Source organism: Pan paniscus, chromosome 5 (assembly GCF_029289425.2).
Source record: "Pan paniscus chromosome 5, NHGRI_mPanPan1-v2.0_pri, whole genome shotgun sequence".
Taxonomy (NCBI): domain Eukaryota; kingdom Metazoa; phylum Chordata; class Mammalia; order Primates; family Hominidae; genus Pan; species Pan paniscus.
The window spans coordinates 120897734-120920726 of record NC_073254.2 but is presented as its reverse complement, the minus strand read 5'-3'; the positions used below and the strand labels follow the sequence as shown (position 1 = coordinate 120920726).

Sequence of the window (22993 nt, the reverse complement as noted above, 5' to 3'; positions counted from 1 at the left end):
TACTCCTTCATCTATCCAAGTCTCTCTAGACCTTTTGTTGTCATTCTCGCCTGCATTCTCAGAGACCCTACTCCATCAGTCACAGTCTTTCTCCCGATTGCTCAACTTTTCCTTCTCTCTTTGCTCTCCCCTGATTATGATAAAATCATGATCAACTCTATCCTGTATTTTCAGAAACTCTTAAACCACATTATTTCAGTATTTCCTACTTTTTCTCCTTTTCTTTCTCATTTTCTTGAAAGAATAGCATGTACCCATTTGTAGGGTTTTTTGTTTGTTTGTTTGTTTTTTCCCTATTTTCTCCCTTTGTGTTTATCCTTCAACTCACTGAGATTTAGCTTCTACCATTTTTGGAAACTAGGTGTGCTAGTCATCTAGGACCGCAGAGTGGCTGAGTACAGTGGACTGTATCATGTCATTTGAAACTTTCTTTTCTGTTGTCATATCACTCTTTCCATATGACAACTAATTTGTGGATCACTTTCTTAGAACTCTGTTCTTAACTCTCTACTGTCTACTTCCAAGAGGCCTTTAGGGGTGGAGTGCATGAATGGGCATTCATGCAGCTTTTGAAATGGAGTACAAAATGTTGTTTATATGTATGTATGTCTGTTTTCTTAGGAAGAGGGTCCATGGGCTTATGTATATTTGACTTAGACAATATTATGTTCATCCATGGTTTTAACTATGATGAAGTGATAACATGAAATTCTGCATTTCCAGCCCAGACCTCTGATAGGAAATCCAAAACCATATGCCCCACTTGATAGCCCATAATTAAAGTTTTCCAAAACAGAATTATCATTCCTCTTCCTGATGCCCTCTATACATATAGACTCCTCCACTCTTCAACATTTCCTAAGCCAGAAATTTGAGTGTCCTGCTCCTTTCTCCTTCTTTAAATCCTATTCCACATTGATTCTGTCTTCCAAGTATACTGATCTCCTAAATCCATCCTTTTATGCGTTTCCCTGGCTTAATTCTATCCTCTCTGTCTTTCAGTTGGTTTATTGAAATAACTTTCCAACTGGTTTGCCTGTGTCCTGTTTGACCCCACCTTGACAGTTCACCACATGTAAATCTGAGTAATTTTTCTGTAACATGTTAGTATTTTTTCAGTGATTCTGATTATCAGAATGAAAAGTGCTTAATTTGAGACATGTTGTTTGGTCTCTGCTTACATTTTTAGGTCTTATTTCATCAGTTTCCAAATGCACATTCTGTAGGGGTTTTAAAAGTAATTAAGTCTGTTATTTTGGCTTTCCCCCTCATAGTTTACCTCTTATAATAACCTTGTCTAGGTCCTTTAAGTCTCAGCTCAAGCTCAGCTTCCTTCTTTATATCTAGTGCCCTCCCACCCCTTTAGATGCTCCTTCCCTGTCTTCCTACAGTTATAGCTGCATAATTATTGCAACTATTTTTCTTTCTTCCCAACCATACTGTAAGCTCATCATTGAGGGCAAGTGCAATCATATCAAAATGTTTTTCTTTTTTTAATCTCTAGAGCCTCATAAAATAATATATGGTGGGTGATCTATAAATATTTGCTTAGTGAATGAATAACATAATATTTAAAATTTGTTTTCTCAATTTGACCTTTATACATTTCAAATAAAACTTAAAGGGAATCTTTTTCCTGGTACAAAATACAATGAGTTGTTTTTTTTTTGAGACAGAGTCTTGCTCTGTTGCCAGGCTGGAATGCAATGGTGCGATCTCTGCTCACTGCAACTTCTGCCTCCCGGGTTGAAGTGATTCTCCTGCCTCAGCCTCCTTAGTAGCTGGGACTACAGGCACGCACCACCACGCCCAACTAATTTCTGTATTTTTATTAGAGACGGGGTTTCACCATGTTGGCCAGGATGGTCTCAATCTCTTGACCTCGTGATCCGCCTGCCTCGGCCTCCCAAAGTGCTGGGATTACAGGTGTGAGCCACCACGCCCAGCCTAAAATGCAATGAGTTTTGAGGAACTGTAAACTTCATTAACATCCAGTGCCTAGCCCAGATCCTAGTAGATAGGAGAAACTCAAATATTTGTGTATAAATGATTTATAGGTAACAATGAACTAATGAGCTGTTACATTTTTAGTGTTGCTCATTCAACCTGGGGAAGAAAACACATCAAATAAAAATAGCAAATCTGGTAATGTGCTTTGCTTCATTCCCTTAACAAGCATAATTTCATGCTGATTATTTTGATAAGATCTCAGGGAGCTTTACTTGATGTGTTTCCAGGATTTGTTTCAAGATTTAGGGCTCTTTTTAGCAGTTTTTGTAGTGCTGGCTTGGTAGTGGCGTGTTCCGAGCATTTGTTTGCCTGAAAAGACTGTACCATCCCTTCATTTATGAAGCTTAGTTTTGCTGGATACTAAATTCTTGGCTGATAATTGTTTTGTTTAAGGAGGCTGAAGATAGGGCTCCAATCCCTTCTAGCTTGTAGAGTTTCTACTGAGAAATCTGCTGTTAATGTGATAGGTTTTCCTTTATAGGTTACCTGGTGCTTCTGCCTCACAGCTCATAAGATTCCTTCCTTCATATTAACTTTAGATAACCTGATGACAGTGTGCCTAGGCGATGATCTTTTTGTGATGAATTTCCCAGGTGTTCTTTGAATGTCTTGTATTTCAATGTCTAGGTCTCTAGCAAGGCTGGGGAAGTTTTCTTAGATTATTCCCCCAAATATGTTTTCCAAACGTTTAGATTTCTCTTCTTCCTCAGGAACGCTGACAATTCTTAGGTTTGGTAATTTAACGTAATCCCAGACCTCTTGGGGGCTTTGTTCATATTTTCTTATTCTTTTTTATTTGCCTTTGTTGGATTGGGTTAATTCGAAAACCTTGTCTTCGAGCTCTGAAGATCTGCTTGTTCAATTTTATTGCTGAGACTTTCCAGAGGATTTTGCATTTCTATAAATGTGTCCATTGTTTCCTGAAGTTTCGTTTCTTATTTATGTTGTCTATGTCACTGAAGATTTCTCCCTTCATTTCTTGTTTATTTTATTTATTTATTTATTTTAATTTCCACAAATTGGGCTTTGCCTTTCTCTGGTGCTTCCTTGATTAGCTTAATAACTGGCCTTCTGAATTCTTTTTCAGGTAAATCAGGGATTTCTTCTTGGTTTGGATCCATTGTTGGTGAGCTACTGTGATTTTTTGGGGGGGTGTTAAAGAACCATGTTTTGTCATATTACCAGTGTTAGGTTTCTGGTTCTTCTCATTTGGGTAGGGTCTGTCAGAGGGAAGGTCTAGGACTCAAGGCTGTTGTTCAGATTATTTTGTCCCACGGGGTGTTCCCTTGATGATATTCTCCCCCTTTTCCTAAGGATATGGCTTCCTGAGAGCCAAGCTATAGTGATTGTTGTCTCTCTTCTGGATCTAGCCACTCAGCAGGTCTACCAGGCTTTGGGCTGGTACTGGGGGTTGTCTACACAGAGACCTGTGATGTGAACCGTCTGTGGGTCTCTCAGTCATGGATACCAGCACAGTATTTGGGGTATATCCTGGGTCCTGCAGGAGCAATCTGCTTCCTTCAGAAGGTCTGTGGGTTCTCTTGGCTTTCCTGATTTATTCCTGCCGTCATTCTGGAGCAAGAGTTTACAATGCAAGACTCCACACGCTGCTCTGTCAGAGTGGGAGCTGCAGTCTAGTCCTGCCTCCCGTCTGCCATGATCCACCCCTCCCCCCTTTTTTTTTCTACTCAGGTCTCAGGGAGCTTTAAAGTTTTCAGTTACTGTAGTTTGTAACAATGTGACCTCATTACCGAATCCTAATATTAGATCTCTTCTTAGAGGTTGAGTGTATTATCTTGTTAGGATTTGCTAGGTTTGTGAGTTAAAATAAAAATGAAGTCTTGCTTTCTACTTTTTAAAAAAGAAAGGCACAGAGGATTCAGGACATTACTGTGATGTATATAAAAATGGTGAAAGTAGTGGTCCCAAGTACCCCATTAATTTGTAAGACCATGCCAGAGGCACAGTATTAATACATCATGTTTCTTGTTCTGATGCTACATTTTGAAAGCACTAACTTGTGTGGTAAAAGGTAGGTTCTAGGTTCTGAGGCAGAGTATGTTTAGTTTACTATCAGAGCCTTTCTTTAAAGATTTGACTAAATTTAGTTATCTTGAATACATTTTTTCAGTGTCTCAGTGTGGGTAGAAAATAAAAACCCCAATGCTTTGGCATCCATTGTATACCTTACTTCCTCTCTATGGATGACATGTACAGTGTACATACATACTGTGTACTGTGTACAAACATACTGTGTACTGTGTACAATTCTTGGGAGAATTGAGAAAAAGTCAAGTCACTTTCAATAAGAGAGTTGTATTCTCTTACAGACCCCCATTGAGAAAGGCTGGTAGGAGCCAGGCTATGCACTGAATTCAGGCCATGGATTTCTGTCACCCAGGCTGACTGCAGTGGCACGATCATGGCTTACTGCAGCCTTGACCTTCCGGGCTCAAGCAATTCTCCCACCTCAGCCTCCTGAGTAGCTGGGACTACAGGCGCATGCCACTTGCCTGGCTTTTTAAAATTTTTTTGTAGAGTTGGGGGTCTCACTGTGTTGCCCAGGCTGGTCTCAAACTCCTGGCCTCAAGCAATCCACCTGGCTTGGCCCCAAAGTGCTGGGATTACAGGTGTGAACCACTGTGCCTGGCCCCAGTCCATGGATTTCTTAATAGATGAATTTCTTCCTTGGCCATTATTGGCTTGAGACAAAATTAAGCGGTGATTTAAGAATAAAAGACATTGGCTAGGCATGGTGGCTCACACCTGTAATCCCAGCACTTTAGGAGGCCGAGGCGGGCGGATCACGAGGTCAGGAGTTTGAAGCCAGGCTGACCAACATGGGGAAGCCCCATCTCTGCTAAAAATACCAAAATTAGCCGGGCGTGGTGGTGCGTACCTGTAATCCCAGCTACTCGGGAGGCTGAGGCAGGAGAATTGCTTGAATCTGGGAGGTGTAGGTTGCAGTGAGCCGAGATCACGCCACTGCACTCCAGCCTTGTCAACAAAGTGAGACTCCGTCTCAAAAGAAAAAAAAAAAAAAAAGAATAAAAGACATCATCTCTAAGACAATGGTTCTCAACGACGATCCTTGACCTGCTGCATCATCTGCAAAGTTGTTGGAAATGTAAATTTTCAAACCTCATCTCAGTGCCATCTGATCTGCTGAATTGGAATATTGGGGTGAAGAGAGTAAGGTGGTAGGGCTCAGCCAGTTTGTTTTTCAAGAAGCCCTGCAGGTAGTTTCAATATATAATAAAGTTTGAGAATCTCTGCTCTGTGCTGTCCACTGACTCTTGCTTTCATTTTTTTCTTCCAAATGCTCCAGGAAGTATGTTATCTAGTGTTAGAAAAATCCAGATGTGATTCCCTGAATCATCTTATTTCCATGCTCTCCTGAATTCACTCCCAACAGGTAGTTGAAATCTGAAGTCAGCTAACTTAGAAGTTTATTTGTAAGTTGGATCATTTGACTTCTCTGTTTAAAATTCTCCAATGTGATGTAGAGAGTCCAACTGTTTTTTCCCCAGCTGTCCTCATACCAGTTCTTTACTGATTTGCAGTGCAATCATGTTTGTTTTTAATACCTCATTTTTTTGTTTTTGATTTGTAATAACTATTTTGCTCAAAGAATGTGACCTCTATCAGGGATCAGTAAACAGATTTGGTCACCCTGAGCCCCAGAATGGGTTTTACACTTCTAAAGTGTCATTTTTAAAAAAGCAATGAGTGTATGGCAGAGACTGCGCTTGCCAAACCTAATTTTTTTTTTTTTGAGACGGACTCTCACTCTGTCACCCTAGCTGGAGTGCAGTGGGGCCATCTTGGCTCACTGCTACCTCTGCCTCCCAGGTTCAAGCGATTCTCATGCGTCAGCTTCCTGACGCATGAGAAAAAATGCATTTTTAAAAATATGCATTTTTTAAAATCAAGTTCAGGTTTCTATATTTGTTCATTAAATCAGACTTAGTAATTGTACTCTTCAGGTTCTCTATATCTTTATTGATTTTTTATTTTGGAGGGAAGATTGGCTTGACCTGACAATAATTGAAGTATTTAAACTTTTACTTTGATGTTAGACTTGTCACTTTCTCCTTGAGGTCTGTTTGTTTTATTTTGAGACTATCCTAGCAGTGCATACAAATTCAGAACTTTTAAGTCTTCTTAGTGAGCTTTATCTTATATTATTATGTAGAGAGGTTTTTTTTAATCCCTTCCTAATACCTTTTGTTTTGAAGCCAATTTTGTCTGATCTGATATTTTTGATAGAGCCACCAGCTACGTTTGGTTGTTTGCAGGAAGATCTTATCCTATCCTTTCAGCCTTTCCTTTCCTATGTTTTCGGTGTAGCACTAGTGTTTTACTTTTTTGTTATTTTGCAGTTCATCCTGCCAATCTTTTGAGAAGTAAGTTTAATTTGTATTTATTATGATTATTGATATATTTCAATTTGTTTTTATTTATCTTGCATTATCTATACTTAGTCTGTGACAGCATGCATGGGTTATTTCTTCAAGTCTTTTCCAGGTTATCACTTTTATTTTTAGCTGTTGCTTAACCCATCTGTTGATTGTTTTAAAATTTAACAAGTATATATTTTTATTTCTAAAAGTTGTATTTTAAAATCATCCTACTTGTATTTTATTATTCATTATTTAAAAATTTCTATTATAGTTGTTATAGATAGATATTTTGTATCTGATTATTCTAATATATAGGTCATAGATTTTTCCAAGTATTACCCTTTTTGATAACTTCAGGAATACAGTAGTCAAGAGGAACAGCAGGAGCAGAGAATAGTCTGAGACATTCTGTATGTCTCCCCTTTCCCAGTTCTTTCCTTCCCACGTTGGACATTTTGGTGTAGATAATTCTTAGTTGTTGGGGAGCTGTCCTCTGCATTTTATGTTTAGTAGCATCATTGGCCTCTGTCCAGTAGAAATCAGTAGTCCCCTTCCACCTCCCTGATAGTTGTGACACCCAAAATATCTAAAATATTGCCAGATGTCCCATGTGGGGCAAAATCATTCCTAGCTGGGATGTTTTAAAGACTTACATAGCTTATGTGACATTCTTCAGGGAGCCGTGCCTTATAGATCTGTAGATAGTAGTTGTGTTATAATAAGCAATCTTAAATTAGTACAGTCCTCCAAGAGTCTTTCATAGATCAGGGCTCTCCTAATAGTAAATATTATTAATCTTTTTGCCTGGAAATTGTTTAGTCATCAGCCTGTTAAGGAGGAGATTAGACCAGGCCTTCTGAATTCTCTCTTTCCCGGTATGTTCTTCCCCCTCATCAGCTGTTTTCTTTTCTGGCCTGTTGTCCAGTCTGTTACCATTTTTGCCTTTTCTTCATTTATCTTCCATTTATTCATTAACAGATACTTATTGAGTACCAAAAATATTCTTGTTCTGTTGTCTATTTGCTGGGAGATTAGTAAAATAGAGATCTTTCTGTCATGAAGCTTACTTTTTGTGGGTTGAAACAACACATACGTTAGTAAATAAACAAGAAAGTGTCAAATATTACTTAGTGCTATAAAAAGATTTAAAATTTTGGGCTTTGATAGACAGCAACTGGGTCGCCTGTTTTAGATGGGGTGGTCAGGAAAGGCTGCATCTTAGGAGGCATCTTTTAAGCCAAGAGTTCAGTGTGAAGCCAGCTATACGAACATCAAGGGAAACCATTCCAAGCAGAGGAAACCACTGGAAAGTGGTGTAATTTGAAATCAGTGAGCATAAAACAAAATTAGGGAAAAAGATGAACAAGTGGTTTCATCTCTTTCAATATTATTGGCAGTAGTAATATAGTATTTGATGCCTGTACTTGGGAATCTACAGAACCCAATTTTGAGGAAATGTTTGTTTCTTTTTCCTTTCTCCAACCATAGCTAATGCTTTTTAAAAACAAAAAAACTTCATGGATAGAAAATATGTCAGGAGAATTTTTCAACGTTGATAACAATTGCTTTTTAACCAGTTTTTTTCTTTTTTCTCTTGTACAAGCTAATTTGTTGAGTTTGATTACCTCTGCCACCTCTTCCGAACAGATAAATATCATCTTGTTTTGTTTCAGTTTCAGGTTTCTTGTTGTATGGATCACTGATTGAATAATAGATGGCTTTACCTCGTCTCACAGGAGCCTTGCGTTCCTTTTCAAATGTCACCAAGCAAGATAATTATAATGAAGAAGTGGCTGACTTAAAGGTAGATTTGTTAAAGGTAGAAATGTTGAACATTATTATAAACACAGACTATGGACAACTATTTGACATTCTTTTTCTCCATTCTATGTGGTTAACATGGAAGTTTTATCTTGTTTGGTGTGAGGCAAAGATGGAGAATGTGTATGCTGCTGTTTACTATTGGAATACTTACGTTTAGCATCTAAAACCATATTGTCAAGGGGAATAATCAGAACTATGATAATTGAATCCTTTGTTAATTTTTCTTTTGTTCAGCTCCCTACCACAGTTACGTTTGTAACTTAATCCTGTAATTTACCTCTGGATTATCTGAGTAAGTTTTTTTACCAGTGGTCTCTGGTAAAATTTACCAGTAGGTCTCTGGTAAAATTCTTATCAAATGAACAAAAGCAGTGTCTGTACCTTATGAGAAATATGAATATTAATGTCTTGAACTCAGAGGCTGATCTCATAATTGATTTGTCATTATAATTGGTAAGAAAGGCATTTAAGACTTAAGAAACATTGTTATTTTAAAAGCTACTTTGTGACTAAAACTTCAGAAATACATTTTAGTAAGAAACAAAAATTAAATGTACATGGACTGCTTTGACATTTATAGTAAAGACTGACCCCTGCTTTAGTAATTATGGTATGGAAAAGTTTCCTTATATGAGTTAATATTATAATAAATAATGCTAATGTTACCCTTCCTACAAATACAGGTAAATCTCACTAGGTCAAAAATGGGCAGTTATCACTTTGGAAGATCATTTTTGTTTTATCGAAGGAACTTCTTCAGTGTCTTTCCTGTATAGGTTCAATGACTACATTTTCTGAATCACAAATTAGAGCATGAGGTTTGGCAAGTAATTTCTTCTGATGGATAAACTTATATAAGTCTTAAAAAGGTATAAAATAAATTACATATGCAGTTACAAGTTTTAATATTATGGAAAAATTAAAAGCATATGATATCAAGACTTCCAGAAAATTCTAGACATGTACTTATAAGATACTTAAAGGAAAGATTCTTAGAAATGTCTCTGAATGTGGTATATTAGTTTGCACAGAATAACAAAATACCACAGATTAGGTGGCTTAAACAACAAAGATTTATTTTCTCATAGTTCTGTAGCTAGAAGTCCAAGATCAAGGTGTTGGCAGGCTTGGTTTCTTCTGAGGCTTCTCTGTGTGTCTTGCAGGTAAGGCAGCCTTCCTGCTGTGTCCTCACATGATTTGTCCTCTGCACAAGCACATCCCTGGTGTCTTTTTATGTGTCTAAATTTTGTTACAAGATCCATCAGATAATTAAGTCCCACCCTAATGGCTTTAACTTAATCACCCCCTTTAAGGCCCGATTTTCAAAGATAGTCACATTCTGAGGTACTGAAGGTTAGGGAATCCACATATGAATTTTGAGGGTATATATGCAGCCAATAACGTACGGATTCTGATCAATTAGTAGATGTGATGATTTCACTACTGTGATGAATGAATGAACTTGTAATCTTTAAATTACTGTGGTTTCTTCCTGAATGTGATTTTGAAGTACATAAATCTTCTGTTTCAAAAGGCACAAGAAACAAAAGAGTAAAAGCTGTAGCCATTCATGTCATTTGAATGTATTTTGGACATCTTTGAAATTATTTATCTCTAGGGCCAGGCGCTGTGGCTCACGCCTGTAATCCCAGCACTTTGGAAGGCCTAGGCGGGTGGATCACTTGAGGTCATGACTTCCTGACCAGCCTGGCCAACATGGTGAAACCCCATCTCTACTAAAAGTACAAAAATCAGCCACGCATGGTGGTGGGCGCCTGTAATCCCAGCTACTCAGGAGGCTGAGGCAGGAGAATTGCTTGAACCTGGAAGACAGAGGTTTCAGTGAGCTGAGATTGTGCCACTGGACTCTAGCCTGGGTGACAGAGCGAGACTCCATCTCAAAAATAAATAAATAAAGAAATAAATAAATGAAATTATTTATCTCTAGGTTGCTGAAACTTGCAAAAAATATAATAACAGGTTTCATATAAATGTCACAGGGAAAGGGCAAATGTTTTAGAAGCTTAGCCATAATGTTGTTAATTTTATAGGCCTGAAGCTCTATCAATTGAACATATGAAGAAATGAACCATGTAATATAGTATATGAAGTAACTGGCCCTTTTTTTTGAAAAACATCATTCACTTTAATTGCTGACTCATTTGAATCTATTGTAGAATGATAACATTGTTTCCTAGTAGATTAGAATTTTATTGCTAAAAGTCCTTATGCAGTTTTATAACTAATAGTTTCACTCAAAGATTGATACCGGGAAGGAGTTTTGTAACAGGTTTTTGATAGATTTTTTTTTCTCTAATGATACAAAATTTGGTTAGATACAAAACAGTTAACTTTCTTTTCAATAGTAGGTGTTTTACATTGTTCACAGCAGTTAAAACAAGAGTATATTCATATTGCTATCTTAAACCTGAATTATTTCCTCTCTTCACCTCCCCAAGGCCCTTTGCAAGTTACTCTGTATTAGAGATATAACAGAAGATTTTAAAATTTAAAAGTGTGTAAGTACTACAAGCTTATCCCATCTTATTAATTCCTATAAACTTTTAAACATTTTCTTCTTCCCTGAGGAAGGAAAGTGGTATAATGATGAGCTTCATTTTAATATAACTTTTTATGTCAGAAGCTGTTCAACATATACAAAAGTAAAGAGACAAATAAGATAAACCTTAATATGCTTACGACTCCATTGTAACAACTTAATTCATTTTCTGGCCAATCTTATTTCATCTCTACCTTTGCCCATTCTCCTCCCCCTAAACTCAGATTGACTAGTCACATTTGAAATTAAAAAATGGAGGCAGGGAAGTAATGGTGAATTATGTATTTTCATCATTCTAACCAATAGCAAAATTACTGCTTTCTACCTGACCCACTACTTTTTCATTTGGTTTGAAAGCTTCATGAGTTTTCTCTATGGATCAAAGCCAGAGGTCTGAAATAAAATTTTTATTGTGTTCTGTGGTCAGTTCTTGAGAGTGGAAAGATTTGTAGTCTCAAATACACAAAAGCCTCAGAAGAACCCAAACCTGCCAACACCTTGATCTTGAACTTGTAGCTCCAGAACTGTGAGAAAATAAATTTCTCTTGTTTAAGCCACCTAATAGAAAAGAGTGTGTATAGAAAAGAATCTTCCAAATGCCTCACCTGGTCTAGGATCATGGTTAAGAAAGTAATGCTGACTTGAATATATTTGAACCTGTCATGGGAGTCTAATTTTCCATAAATGCGTTTCATTAAAAAGCATGACATAAAGCTCTTATTTATATACACTATAGTCTAAGCTATATTAAAAACAAGCAGTTAGAAAAATGGCAAGACGTGTGATGTTATCAGTAACAATAATAATATTGTTACCTGGATGTTGAACTTTTTACTTTGCTGTATGAAATGATTTTATGAGTATGCAGTGTAATTAAAACTGTAAAAAGAAGCTTTTATTAAACATATCTTTTAAACGAATGAGAATCTATGAACACCCATTTAAGTAAAATTGTTTTGTGAGTAGTCAGTTTGGATGTGAATAGATACAACTTTGAATTCTTGTGGGTAGTACCAAGTTGTATAACGTAATGCAAAATATATGTAATCAGCGTTGGAGTTGAGAAGAACTTTAAGCAGTACTTTTCTACATTATGATCTCTATTTCAGATAAAGCGATCTAAACTTCATGAACAAGTTTTAGATTTGGGCCTGACATGGAAGAAGATAATAAAATTTTTGAATGAAAAACTTGAGAAGAGTAAAATGCAAAGTATAAATGAAGACTTAAAAGATATATTACATGCTGCAAAGCAGATAGGTATAGTTTTCTTTTTTTCTTTTTTTTTTTTTTAAAGAGAGCCAGTAAGGTTCAAAAACAGATTCCTTGTAAACAACATACTATGTAAAGGAAAGCTAAAATTTCCTGGCGTCTAAGTATTCATAATTATGAAAGACAGTCCTGGCCAGGCGCGGTGGCTCATGCGTGTAACCCCAGCACCTTGGGAGGTCGAGGCAGGCAGATCGCTTGAGTCCAGGAGTTCGAGACCAGCCTGGGCAACATGGCAAAACCCTGTCTCTACTAAAAATACAAATAAAATAAACTAGCTAGGTGTGGTGGTGCGCACTTGTAGTCCCAGCTACTCTGGAGGCTGATGTGGGAAAATTACCTGAGCCTGAGAGGTTGAGGCTGTGGTGAGCCAAGATCATGCCACTGCACTTCAGTCTGGGCAACTCGAGTGAGACCCTGTCTCGAACAGAAAAAAAAAGACAGTCTGTATCTATCAGCGAGCTTTGGATAGAGAGTGACAGGCTGGGGATAGGCAGAAGTAAATTAGTAATTATAATACTATCTAGCATGAAGGATTTGTAGGAATTCAGTGTTTGAAAACCACTGTCTTGATTAAAATAAGGATAAAGTAAATTAAAATTTTAATGTAGCTCTAAGGAAGCTTAAAAGCTATGTAGCTCAGTCGCTTATTATAGATGCCCACCTAGTACACAGTGAATAACAGCACTTAAACTAGACTTTGACTGCTTCACTTCCCTTCCCACACTAATATTCTTATCAATTGATTATATTTGAAGGAAAATGTAATTTGAAATTACAATATTGTATACGAACTCAGGTTACTTTCCCAAGGCTAAAAATCAAACTAAATGAAACAAATGACTGGTAAAACCCCTGTGTTTGTACATTGAAATTCATCATATTCCAAATTCTGATAACTAAAAAGCATAATTAACACTACCATAGTTCTAGATTTTCCAAATTTAGCAGGTTTGCAACTATAAAATGTCCATACACCTATTCTGGTCTTGCATGATCTGGCCTTCCCCTCTGTCTGACCTCACTTCATTCTTGCCTTCATTACTGTGTCAAACACGTCTGTCTTCAACTTCCTCAAACCTACCAGGCTAGTACCTGATTTGGGTCTTCACACATGCTGCTCTCTGTGTTGGGAATGCTCTGTTCTAATCTTAATGATGGTAGATCCCTTTTTGTCATTTTAAACTCAGCTAAAAAATTACTTCCTTAATGAGGTCTTCTTGCCAGTAAGTTGTTACCCAATCACTCTTTATCTTATAATCATTCATAACATTTTCTCCATAACATGTATTATTGTCTGACATTTTACTTGTTTATTATCACTCTGATGTAAGTTTCATGAGAATAGGATCTTATTCTTGTTAAACTCTCCATCCCCAGTGCTTATACTAGAACCCACAATATTTTAGGGTCTTAATAAAAATTCATTTGTTAAATAAATGAAAAAACTGTTCTCAGGTGATTCCTTGGTAGAGAGAGAATTTGGATCCTTACCTTACCATATGCTTGCTGGTTGGCAATTTTATTCCATGTACCAGCTCTGGATTGTGTTTCTGTTACGTCTCATAGACTTGAAAACTTTTTATGATCATCAAATCTATAAATTTTTTTTTCCAAATATGTTAACTTTTTAAAATATGTCATTTAACTATCATTGGTCTGTAACCCAGTATGATATTTAATTGAATGTCCTCATTGTTTTAAGTTGTGAAAGTATAAAATGTCTCATGTTTGTACAGTTAGATCTTCCGAAGTTCAAGGACATTAGTAAAAATTGAGTTTGCTTAAGCCTAGGGGCAATATAACACACTTTGATGAGGTTTGTAATGGCATTTGGTATAGAATTAGGCTTTATATTTTAAGAATACAGAGGCAGGTTGTTTGAAAAATAGTGGTGAAAATACAGTCTTCCACATCACCTTGACTAGGATCTTAACCCTCCTGGTCTTCATCACATCTTCATTTGTAAGATGTTGAGGCCTCCAGAATCTGACTAAAGTGCTTTTCAAAAACTATACAGAGTGTCCTTCCTCTTCTTTAGTTCTATTATAAAAATGCCTCTGAATACTGAGCAAAAATGTAATGACATATTGAGCTTATTCAATACCATGACTAAGTTTATTTCTTTACATAAATGAGGTGGAATTTAAGATTTAAAAAAAGAAAACCCTTTAGATTGCTTTCTCTGGCTATCTCTGGCCACAAGTCAAAAAAGATTGTTTTAAATACCAGTCATTAAATATAATTCTGGGGATTGTACCTGTGGTGAAGTAAATATCTGATTCATACTTAGGGACTGATCACCTGGCCCATGCGTTTAAGGGATTATTTTGAGATTAATGTCTCAAAAGAATATTTCTCAGACAAATAAAATCTTAAGTTGGATGTAGGCAAATTCTAAATCTTTTATACCCATTTTTAAATGCTGTGCTTCAGTTGAATAACTATTAGGTTTAGTGAAACTTAAGTTGAGTAGTAGTCAGCTGTCCCTTCTGGATGAAAATGCTGATACTGGAAATGTAATTAAAGCTACCAGCTTTGAAAGGATTAGTCTCGTGGAAAATGTCCCTGTCATTTCTCTTATATTTATCTTCTATCATAGACAATTTTGCTATAATTGTATTAAAAAGGTTAAGCAAGAGAATAAAGAAAAAAATATTTCACTTGAGTATAATATTATGAGACACTTAAGGCTATGCGTATTGTTTAATCTGGACAATTGACATTAAGCTGCAGGAAATATCAGAGGACATCTTGTCTAATGTCTTCATTTTGTATGTGAAGAAACAGGGCCCATTAAAGTTAAGTGAATCCTGTGGTTTGTATGTGTTGAAAGTAGGCCTAGATCTAAATTCTGAAATAGAAGTATGGTAGAAATCCTAGATTTTTAGCTTTCCTTTCCTTGTAGTTAGAGGTCATATCCTAGTAAGTCTACTTTTCAGCTGTTCTTAAATTTACTCTGTATATTTACCATTGCCCCATTTCAGCCTTTTACCACCTCCTGTCTGAACTACTTCAGTAGTCGTTTGCTTTAGCCTTCCTTTCTCATCCACCTTCTTCACTGTCACTGGACTGATCTTTGTCAAAGGCAAAGCTCATTTTTATTCCCAGCTTACCTTTTAGATCAGATTCTTTAGAATGATACATAAAACTCCTTTATGAGTTGACACGATTTACTTTTTTATCTCTTTGCCATTGAATCACATGCAACCTTTATGCCAACATATGCAGTGTTTACTGTCTGAATTTCCTGAATAGTGCGTACTGCTTTTCCTCTCTCTTTTATGTGTTAAAATAACTTTCCCCATTGTGTCCTGTTATACATACTTATTTAGAGTACTTGTTTCATAATTATTTTCCTGTCTTCTGCCTTCACAGTAGTGAAGTCTCTGATAGACTGTGAATGCTTTAATGAAACAGGTATTACAGGAATCAGAGCATCTTTCTACTCCATTGCCTAATATGCTGCAAGGGATCCAGTAGATGTTCAATAAACAAATGAAGTATTGAGAATCCAACTCAAAGTTCTCTGTGGTCTTCGCTACCTGTAATGCTGACGATGTCTTACAAGTGGCAGTTTCTCTCTTTTTTGTTATTTTTAAGTATTCCTCTCACCCCCAACCCCACAATTTACATGTGGTATATTCCCATACCTTTTTACAATTTGATTCTTCCCTTAAGATTATTTTAATAATAAAATTTAGTTTTATGGAGAAAATATATAAATTATTTAAAAATAGTATTCTTGGTCCTTAATCTTAGTGTATTCAAATACTCGTTGTAGGCATAGCGGTCTCCTTCATGAATGTTGAAGGATACAGTCTACATTCTGTTGGCAATGAAACTTTGTCAGTATATTTTATGTGCTCTAAGTATAAACTTTTTAAAATAAAGAAGTCAAGACTGAGACTAGTAATCAGTAAAATGCATTATGTATTAGGCATATATCTGTTACTTAAGAATTTAAATTATTTCATGAGGCCAGTAAGATTTGCACAGTGCAGACAGAAACTAAGATGGGGGCCAAGAGTAGTGGACAAGTGGGTAGAAAGACCTTACCATTCCCTAATCAGCTCTCTAACTGTCAAACTGAATATCTCTTCAAGAGCTAGAACAGAATGTTTGAAGTTGTCCCAGAGTGCATTGATCTAGTGATTTTACTATAGTATGGATGCAAATCAAGACTCAGCCAGAAATGAACTAGTTTATTTCACTATTCAACTTGTCATAAAAAGACCTGTTTGTTTTGCTTTTTCTAATTTATAAGCCCTGATTTATATGAGTTTTGACTTTTTTATGCATCTTACCTTTAATAACTTCATCTTTAAGAAAACTATGAATCAAAAGGTAGGTTGGACAGGAGTGGCTTACAAAGTATGGTTTAAGGCATTTGTAAATCCATTGTAGTTTGTGAGTTATCAAGGAAGTAAGATTTTGCTGTTAAAAAATGAGGAATCAAAATCTAGGGTGGAAAGCCAATTATAAAGCAATGACTGGAATAGGAAGTATAAAAAGATAGTAGCAGAATCTGGCAATTTTGTGTGTGGACATAATGGTAGATATTTAGAATTATAAAGGCCTGTTAAAAGGATATAGCAGTATTTGTGACAGTTATTTTGAAAATTGCAGATTGCAAAAGAGTTCAAAGAGTTTTACTTCCCAAAAAGTGGCAGACAGGGTAATGTGGAACAACCCTCCACAGAGAATACCTAGAAAAACTGCAAAATACAAAATTTGTTTGACTATATCAGAGAAGTTATCAAAGCAGTGAAGATTTTTGGGGCCAAGATGTGGAAGCAGAAATTAACCCAGAAAATGTGATCCTGGCATTTGGGCTACTTTTTCCTAGAAGTGAATTGTCCATTCCAGAAGAGGAGGCTGGATGGAAAAGAGGAGGATGAGAAGATGAGCAGAGCTTCTGACAGATTCAGAGGACTAAGATGACAAAAATGACTAAAATGGACAAAAGAAGAAATAGAAAATCTGAATATTTGACTATTAAAGGAATTTAATCTGTAATTAAAAACCTTAAGTACAAAGAAATCTATATGCTATGATGGCTTTAATGGAGAATGTCATAATGTCATTTAAAAAGGTATGAGAGTACTATTGTAGATTAAAAGAGGTTAAAGGCATATAATAATCAAAATGTAATGTATGATCCTTGATTGACTCTTGAATCAGAAAAAAATTACGTATTTTTGGGGCCATTGGAGAAATCTGAATATGGGCTGGACATCATTAGGTAATATTAGATCTCAGGTGTGATAATGTTGTGGCTATGTAAGAGGATATCCTAAATCTCAGGAGAAGCATACTGCAGTATATATAGTGGTATCTCATGAAGATTAAAATGTACTGTCAAATGTGTCAGCAAAAGAAATACACATGATGTGTGTGTGTGATCAAATGTTTATAATGAGTGGATTAATAAATATGAGAAGATAGGGTGATTTGTTGTAAAGTAATAAAGGTTTAAAAATTACATGATTATTCAGTAGAGAAAAAGCATTTTATGAATATCTAACATTACTTATGATAAAAAATCTCAGCAAACTAGGAATAGAAGGGGATTTTGTTAATCTGATAAGCAGTAGCTATAAAAAACTTGGAGCAAACATACTTAATGGTACAAAGTTAGAAGCTTCCCTGAGGTACGGAATTAGACACAAATGCCTATTACCACTTCTGTTTCTCACTGTATTAAAAATCCTTGCTAACATAATATGGCAAGAAAAAGTAAGGGCATAAAGACTGGAAAAAAAAACTTTTCCATTTTTCACATGACTGTACCTGTAGAAAATGAATTTAACAAGGTTAATATAAAAATCAATTTTATTTCTACTTACTAGAAGCACATTAAAAATTACACTTATCTTTATGTAACGTAATACATTTTACCTTAAATTTTATAAATTTTAATTTATTTTACATTTACAAAAGCATCAAAAACATCAAATACGTAGGAGTAAATTTAACAAAAAATAAGCAAGACTTCATGGAAAACTAAAATATTGAGAGAATTTAAAGAAGATCTAAATAAACAGAGGGATATACCAAGAATTGGAAGACTCACTATTATAATGATATATTTTTTACCCAAATTGATCTGTAGATTCAGTGCTATCCCAGGCACAGTCTTATGTTTGAGGGTGTGTGTGTGCGCGTGTGTGTGTGTGTGGAAATTGACAAGGGTAATACGAAAGTTATATGGAAATTCAAAGGCAAAGAGCAGCCTGGTTAACTTTGAAAAATAAAAAGGGAGAACTTACTCTAGTAGATATTAAAACTTATTATAAAGATAAGTATACAGTGTGGTGTTGGTCCAAGAATAGGCAAATGGACTAGTATGACAGAATATAGCCCAGAAACAAACCTACGGATAGAAATATACTTGATTTATAATGAAGGCCAAACAATAGTGAGACAAGGCTATTTTTTCAGTATATGGTGCTGGGTCAACTGCATATACAGATGAAAAAAAGTACCTATTTTACAAATAATTTTAAACAGCCTACAGAATTAAGCATGATACACAAAACAATACATCTTCTAAAAGATGTAAAAGAGTATCTTCAGGATCTTTGTATGTGCGAAAATTTATCAAACAGAGAACAAAAAGTACAAAGGGAATGATTAAGTTGGACTGTAGTAAAATTAATACCTTCTATTTATTAGGAGTAAAAAGGCAAAACATGGAGTGGGAGAATATAGCTTCAAGATATATAACCAAAAAGAGAGCTTTTATCCAGATTAAATACGAGCTCCTACAAATCAATAAGGAAAGGACAGATAATCCTATATGAACATGAGTAAGAGCTTTGAACAAGGACTTCACAAGAGATAGTTGACCAGTAAACATGAAAAGGGCTTCAGCTTCATTGGTAGTCAAGGATATGCCACTGCATGCCCATTAGAATGGTTAAAATGTAAAAGACTGACATACCTATTGTTAGGATCAAGAATGTGAACTAGAATTTTTGTCTACTGCTGCTAGAGTTTACAATTGGTACAACCACTTTGAGTAACTGTTTGACAGTGTCTACTATTACCTACTGTGGTTGGACAAGTGAAATTTTAAATCTTAGAACATAAATATCCAATAAAAATGCTTGTACATACATGTATATCAAAAATAGGTGCATTCATTGCAACATTATTTGTGATAGCCTTAATGTAGAAACAACCCAGTTCATTGTTAAAAAGCTTAAGTTGTAGTATGTAGACTGCCTTATAGCAGTAACGGATTACAGCTATGTATAACATTGTAAGTGAATCTTATAATGTTGACAAAAGAAGCCATACAACACATATTATGATTCCATTAATATGAAACTGAAAACTAGGCATGACCAGTCTCTGGTTTTAGAAGTCAGGATAGTGGCTGCTTTTGAGGAAGGAGGTAGTGACTAGGAGTGAATATGAGGGAGGTTTCTGGGGAGCTGATAATGTTCTGATTCTTGAAGTAGTTAACCAGATTACACAGGTGTGTTCGTTTTTTGATAATTCTTTGAACTGTATGTGTACTGTATATTTTCTTGTTATATTCAATAAAAAGAATTACTATGATTTTTATATTACATAGATTAAATAAGAAGTATTTCAGATTGATAAGTAACACATGCTTGTGTATTTATTTAGCTTAAGGTTTGGCTATCATGGTGAGAACTCCTATGTACCCTGCTCAGGTCCTGGTAAACAGTATCATAAGTATAATAAATTGGTGTTGTTCATTCTCATGCCTATTTTTATATTTGTGTTACCTATTTATACATCCATAAATATACGTATTAGGAATACATTCAGCTCAAATATCAAAACCTATTGTGATAAAGCCACCAAGTGGGTTAATTTGTTTCATCTGACAAGTTCCCTATGTAGGTCAGCAGCTTGATAATGGTAAGGCTCAAGTCTGTGCTAATGATTTGGCCTTTTCTTCACATTTGTTGCCTTTTATTCACCAGATATCTGCTCCACATCTAGGCATTATATCTGTGTACTTGATGCAACTATATTTCTTGTACTGTCTTTATTTGCTTTTCAGATTCCTAACTTTTTTATAGTTTGGAATAATTTCAAAGTATCAGTTAATATATGTGGGTACAAATTCAGTTCTGTCAGTTACTAGTGGGTAGCTAATTAATATCACTAAACCTCTTTTCTCTTCTATAATATGGTGATAACAGTTCTCACCCTCTGTAGTTGTTGTGATGTTAAGTAGTAGTATAAAGTGCCTAGGGTTAAACTGATAAGTGGCTGTCAATTAATAATTTTATTATAACTTAGATGTGCTAATAACCATTAGTAAACAAATAGTTGCTTCTATGGGTTAAATGTTATGACAGATGTAATGTGTCCAGTGATGTACTGGTTCAAAGGGCAGGAAACTGCTTAGGTAAGTCAGGAAAGAATTCATAAAGAAGGTAACATTGGACAGCATTATATTGTGTTTTGAATGTTTCAAAGACAGAGGTGTTATATTTATGTCCATTTTACAAGAGAAATTTTAAAAAGCTGGATAACTTTATAAAAATCAAGAGTACTTTGCAAATGTATCAGCTGTGTAAATAGGTAATTCAGATTACCTGGGAATATAGCTAAACAATTGTAAACAGAATGGATACTGGCTGGGTACAGTGGCTTACGCCTGTAATCCCAGAATTTTGGGAGGCCAAGGCGGGTGGATTGCTTGAGCTCAGGAGTTTGAGACTAGCCTGGACAACATGGCGAAACCCCATCTCTACAAAAAATACAAAAACAATTAGCCAGGCATGGTAGTGCACATCTGTAGTCCCAGCTACTCGGGAGGCTGAGTTTGGAGGATGGCTTGAGTCCAGGAGGCAGAGGCTGCAGTAAGCCAAGATTGTGCCACTGCACTCCAGACTGGGTGACAGAGTCAGACCCTGTCTCTAAAAAAGAAAAAAAAAAAAAAGTTCTTGACAATTTGCTTTAGTTTATTAGTAGATTAGTTTTCATTAACAAATTATGATTCCTTAAATATAAGAAAATTTAAAACTGCATTCCTTAGTAGAGGCATTTTAAAAGAGATACTTTTAAATAGTATTACGAGTATAATATTAATAAGCATCTGATATATGGATGCAATACTGAACTGTTGCACTGAAGTGAAAATAATCTTTTTTGTTTGTTTTTCCTTGGATGTTAAAACAATCTAAAATGGAAGTTAAATCTCAGTGAGCTATATGATTTGTTTTAATTTCCTTAGTGATGCTCAATATGATGGTTTTATTATAGGAAGCTTTTATATGAAGTCTAATTCAAACTTTTATGTTAGCTATTTGGTTGCTTGGGAAGTTACATTGTAATTTGATGCAGGATTTTATACTACTGGAAAGGTAATATAGTGGCTGGTTGCTGCCTTAAAGTTGCAAGTTGAGTATTCACATTTTGTAATGAATGTACATAAAATTAAATGGCTGTTTCTAAAACATAGGGAAATGCCTTGAACTATTTTTAATCTTTTGTACTACTACTATTTTTTTCTAACAAATATCTTTGTTTGCTTTCCTTTATTTGTTCATCCCAAAGGCAACAGTTTTTATGTAAATGTAGTAATAATTTTAACATTTAAGTAACTCCTTCAAATTACTATATTGAACATTTCTTGAATACTTTCCCTGTTTAATGCAAGGTATTGCTAAAGGTGCTTTCATGCACGGAAAGAGTTATATACTCTAAAATACATGAGGCTTATTATACTAAATTACATTACTTAGGCAATTTTAAAATTATATCACAGAAATTGTTCATTTTATTCCCCTAAAAGCCACATGGAAAATGCCTACCTCTGTTATGTCAAAAGTTTGATAATTTTGTGATCATTTGAAAGATGGTTTAATACTCTCCCCCTCAAAAAAAAAAAAAAAAAGTACCTGGCTTGTTCTTGTAGCATCAGTATGTTATGTAATCTGTTTGTATCTGAGTTTTTCTGTAAAATTGAGGAAAATATTAGCAAGATTCATGAGACTAGTTTAGATATTGTACTTGTTTAATAATTACACTAATGGGAAATGAACAGGAATATATAGAGGGAAAAATTATGGGGACATGGTATATTTTATATTCAAGTTGAATCATTTTTGTATTTTGTTAAATAATGTACTTTGTTGTATCTAATGTTGTAGGTAAGGTCCTGTATTTTACATATTTGTAAAAGAAAACATCATCATACTTGCCAGATTCAAAAAAATCAGCTAATCTCTGAGGATTTAACTGGTCAAGGAACTCATTTGTTGACAACTTCTAAATTGAATACTTATTGGCTGGGTACAGTGGCTCACGCCTGTAATCCCAGCCCTTTAGGAGGCCAAGATAGGTGGATCACCCGAACTCAGGAGTTTGAGACCAGCCTGGGCCACATTGTGAAATGACTCTACAAAAAAATATAAAAATTAGCTAGGCATAGTGGCGTGTGCCTGTACTCCCAGCTACTCAGGAGGCTGAGACTGGAGAATCACTTGAGCCCAGGAGGCGAAGGTTGCAGGGAGCCCAGATCGTGCCACTGCACTCCAGCCTGGGTGACAGAGCAAGACTCCATCTCAAAACTGCACTCCAACCTGGGTGACAGAGCAAGACTCCGTCTCAAAAAAAAAAAAAAAAAAAAAAAAAGAATATTTATCAATTATGGATGCAAGTGATTGATATTTTAATTCAATCTTTAATTAAAATTTTCTACTCATCCTTTTTCCAGGATTCCTCAACTATTAAAGTAGGCTGCAGAAAAAAGTGATAACTTACAACCACTTAATTCTTAATATTTTGAATCAAAAGAAAACAGACGTAGATTGTGTGTTGAGGATGATTGACAATTGTAACCATCATTTAACTCTTTGATTTTAAAAAATTATTTTATAATCTTATAGTAACAATCTACCAAATATATCGTTTTATATGGTAAGGTTCTATA

At 35.4% G+C, this 22993-nt stretch overlaps 1 protein-coding gene across 4 annotated transcripts in view; it reads left to right on the top strand.

The window, feature by feature from the left end:
- Positions 1-22993, top strand: part of ASCC3 (activating signal cointegrator 1 complex subunit 3) — a 375365-nt gene that overhangs the window by 5246 nt on the left and 347126 nt on the right. Inside the window, exons 2-4 of one of the 4 annotated variants that reach the window (XM_008978084.5) lie at positions 8087-8217; positions 11907-12057; positions 16916-22478. In XM_008978084.5, the coding sequence (XP_008976332.1) occupies positions 8128-8217; positions 11907-12057; positions 16916-17010 (336 nt within the window). In that variant the 5' untranslated portion in view covers positions 8087-8127 and the 3' untranslated portion in view covers positions 17011-22478. Of the gene's footprint in view, positions 1-8086; positions 8218-11906; positions 12058-16915; positions 22479-22993 lie in introns of those variants that run through there. The other 3 variants (XM_003824353.6, XM_034962598.3, XM_063605419.1) reach the window with 3 other exon arrangements.